We start from the raw sequence: 2,744 nt of genomic DNA, 5'->3' as shown, positions 1-2,744 counted from the left end.
GGGGGCAGCTTTTCTAAAAATCTACATTTTCCAGCGCCAATTTCCAGTAGATAAAAAGCAGAAGAAACCCCAAAAAGAAGATATAGATGGAAGTAAGCAAGACAACTGTATGTCACCAGTTCCTTTTTCAGAAATTTTTATAATTTTAATTGGATGTGTTGTTTTTTTTTAAAAGGACTTTTTGTAATTTTCCGGCGACACGTAGCCTACAAAGTAAGGCCAGTCGCCGAGAATGTGATAATCTTAGAACACAAAAAATAATAAATGGTGATCCTTTTTGGACAGTTTTGTCTTCAATTTTATGAAAATTACTATTATAATAGTGATTTAAATGTCATAACTAGGTTTATAATGTTGTCAAATGTTATGCAAAATTCAAGATAAATGTAATAAAAAGTTTTTTATCGTGTTCGTTTACTGTCAATATGTATATTTTCGTTTAAAACATTCTTGGCTATATGTCAGTACCTATAGTCAAGAATTTACAACATGGATGTAATGAATAACATTAGTTCTTTTGAAATGCTATGGTACAAAAGGTTCAGAAGTATCAAACAGACTGACAAAGATAAAAGTAAACAAATTCTGGAGAAGTTTAAGGTTAAAACCTTTGTACAAAGGTTAAAACCTTTGCATTAAAACCTTTGTACAAAGGTTTTAATGCAAAGAATCTCAACATGCAAAGCATCTCAAAATGAACACATCGTACGAAGGTCTTCGGAAAATTTAATAAAGATAGTGTTCCAGAAGAAGTTCAAGGAAAAGAAGACCCATACTTCAATGGAAGATAATTGTGAGGATCCGAATCCAGACTTTCAGTATATTTATATCATTACATTATAATATCACATCGTATCTATACTTTCGTTAAATAACTGTCAACTTTTACACCTGGGAGCTAAACATCTGTTAAGTTCTGAGGCCTAATAACGACGCTTTCTCATCACCTTTCAACCTAATATTTCGATTTCAACATTAGAACAGAACAACAAAGTGAGGCAGTAGTCGCCCGTCCTTCGAAAGAGTTAAGGTTGTCACCCGTACCTTGTCCTAAGTGCCTCAATATTCGGATAAGATAAGATAAGTATAAAGTTAAGTAGAGAGCTGTCTGTTCAAGACAAACTTAGCCCTGTAGTGAGGAAAAGAAGTGAGAAGAAAAGTGAAAGTAACTAGATTAAAAAGGGGTGGGGAAGGAAGGCAAGGGTGGGGATCCATGGGCCGCGGCACCGCATTTATTAAAAAAAAAAAAAAACAGAGATAGATATAAAAATAGGCTAACATTGCCTAATACAGATTACAGTATTTACATAGTAATTGGTCCTGATACATTTATAGGAACAGATGGTTACAATCGTCTAACAGAGAAACATTAACAACACGGTGGTCAGTTCGTTTCAGAGATCCTCTTCGCTATTGGTGAAACTTTCATCACTGATGTCCTCGCTTGTATTGTCCTCAAGAACAGGTAGGTTATTCCTGGTCTGAGATTGTTCACTGCTCTGCGATGGGATTGCTAGTTTCCCGGTGTTTTTGATGAATTTGGTGAGATGACGCAAAAGGTCCTTGTTATTGAATATGTCTTTTTCCTGTGGAGGCCAAGTCATCTCCTGCATTATGCATTCTCTGTAAAGCTGCTGCTGTTTATCCTCATAGTGCAGTAGTATAGGAAATGCGTTACGTTGTCTTCAATGTTGTCGGTCTCGCATGTGTTTGTTGTTGCCTTACCAAATCTGAAAAGGTATGATCCAAAGTTTCCATGCCCAGTAAAGCACTGGGTGATTTCATAGCCTGGTTTAAATGTCTTATTTTTTTCCTATCCTGTATCCTTGGGATGAAGTTGTAACAGCTTCTCCCAGTGTTGGAGATCTCCCACTCCCTTTGCCACAGTTCTTCGACAATTTCATGAAGGTGATTGTGTATTTCAGTCTTAGGAACCCTACTATACGTAATTTTGGAATCGGTAGTTGCAGCTTTTTTCGCTAGTTTGTCGGCCCTTTCATTTCCCTCATGACCCCCATGAGCTTTCATCCATTGAATAATTAAGTTATTTGTGCCTGCTATTCTTTGGGCTAGCTGTATTGCCTCCTTAGCTAAAGTTGAGTTTTTTCTTTGGTTATTTAGAGTATGTAACACCACCCTACTGTCTACATTTACTTCTATTGTTTTTTTGGAGTTGTTCATATTAGTATCAATATAGGCTAATGACCTGTTGACAGCCCACAACTCAGCTTGAGTTATGGTGCAGTGAGGAGCCATTTTTAGGCTCGCCTGATAGACGTGTTTACCTTTATTGTTTGTGATGATAATGCCTGCCCCAACTCCAGTAGTTGTCTTGGAGCCATCAGTGTGGATGATCCAGTTTGAGCTTTTACTTTTAGTGTTTGTCATATCGAAGATAATTTTGTACTTGTTTTCGTCAGTAGGATGGATAAACTGTTTGTAGTTCTTTTCTTCTTTCTCTATGCTGTGCTTTTTGATGTTCTCTATCCATTGCTCACTATTGGGTGGGAGGATACCGTTTTTGATATTTTGTTTTATTGTTTCTTCATTGAGGTCCTGCAGGTCGATGTTTGTTGTATACCATCTCCACACCACTTCCCTCGCTCTAAGGTGTATTGGGAGTAGGTGGGCCAAAACACAGAGAGCATCTGTCGGTGCTGTTCTATAAGCCCTACAGACTTTAATGGTTGTTCTCCGTTGGATCGATAAAATCTTCTTCCTTACGTGAATATTGTTTAGGGCTT

The 2,744-nt window shown here is 37.3% G+C and overlaps 1 protein-coding gene across 1 annotated transcript; it reads right to left on the bottom strand.

Moving 5' to 3' along the window:
• Positions 1–1,674: 1,674 nt before the first annotated feature.
• LOC111617258 (ribonuclease H-like) lies at positions 1,675–2,388 on the bottom strand. The gene has a single exon (XM_023358579.1). It carries the CDS (start codon positions 2,386–2,388, stop codon positions 1,675–1,677), a length of 714 nt encoding a protein of 237 aa, XP_023214347.1.
• Positions 2,389–2,744: the final 356 nt, after the last annotated feature.

The sequence above is a fragment of the Centruroides sculpturatus genome, unplaced genomic scaffold (genome assembly GCF_000671375.1).
Source record: "Centruroides sculpturatus isolate CEXI.00-Female unplaced genomic scaffold, Cexi_2.0 scaffold96, whole genome shotgun sequence".
NCBI classification, from domain to species: Eukaryota; Metazoa; Arthropoda; class Arachnida; order Scorpiones; family Buthidae; genus Centruroides; species Centruroides sculpturatus.
The sequence above is the reverse complement of the archived record's forward strand: the minus strand, read 5'-3'. Positions and strand labels throughout refer to the sequence as shown.

Coding starts and splice junctions, on each gene's coding strand:
- LOC111617258 (XM_023358579.1), bottom strand. CDS start 2,388: ATGACAAACACTAAAAGTAAAAGCTCAAACTGGATCATCCACACTGAT.